This window comes from Penaeus monodon, chromosome 21, assembly GCF_015228065.2.
Source record: "Penaeus monodon isolate SGIC_2016 chromosome 21, NSTDA_Pmon_1, whole genome shotgun sequence".
In the NCBI taxonomy this organism is placed as follows: Eukaryota; Metazoa; Arthropoda; class Malacostraca; order Decapoda; family Penaeidae; genus Penaeus; species Penaeus monodon.
The window spans coordinates 4456497-4456768 of NC_051406.1; the positions used below are offsets into that span (position 1 = coordinate 4456497).

The following is a 272-nucleotide window of genomic DNA, read 5'->3' on the forward strand; positions in this document are numbered from 1 at the left end:
AATAAGCTATACAAAAGTGAAACCCCCATTCCTCCCCCCCCCTCAGGTGTACGGCACCCTGGCCACCGCCCTCACCCACATGGGTATGGGTACAATCCTCGGCTTTTCGGGCATCACTCTTCCCCAACTCACGGACTCGACCTCGAATGACCTCGTGCTGAATACCTTCCAAGTTGCCATATTTAGTAAGTACGTGGCGCTCAGAAGCTAGTTTATTTTTTAGGGGTCGTGATGTAATGGTAATTATGACTCATTTGTCTTTGGTCTGATAT

At 48.9% G+C, this 272-nt stretch overlaps 1 protein-coding gene across 1 annotated transcript in view; it reads left to right on the forward strand.

Annotated features, from left to right (window-relative positions):
- LOC119586133 (facilitated trehalose transporter Tret1-2 homolog) overlaps window positions 1-272 on the forward strand; it is a 5618-nt gene that overhangs the window by 3484 nt on the left and 1862 nt on the right. Inside the window, exon 3 of the mRNA XM_037934825.1 lies at window positions 7-185. Coding sequence (XP_037790753.1) covers window positions 7-185 — 179 coding nt within the window. The remainder of the gene's footprint in view (window positions 1-6; window positions 186-272) is intronic.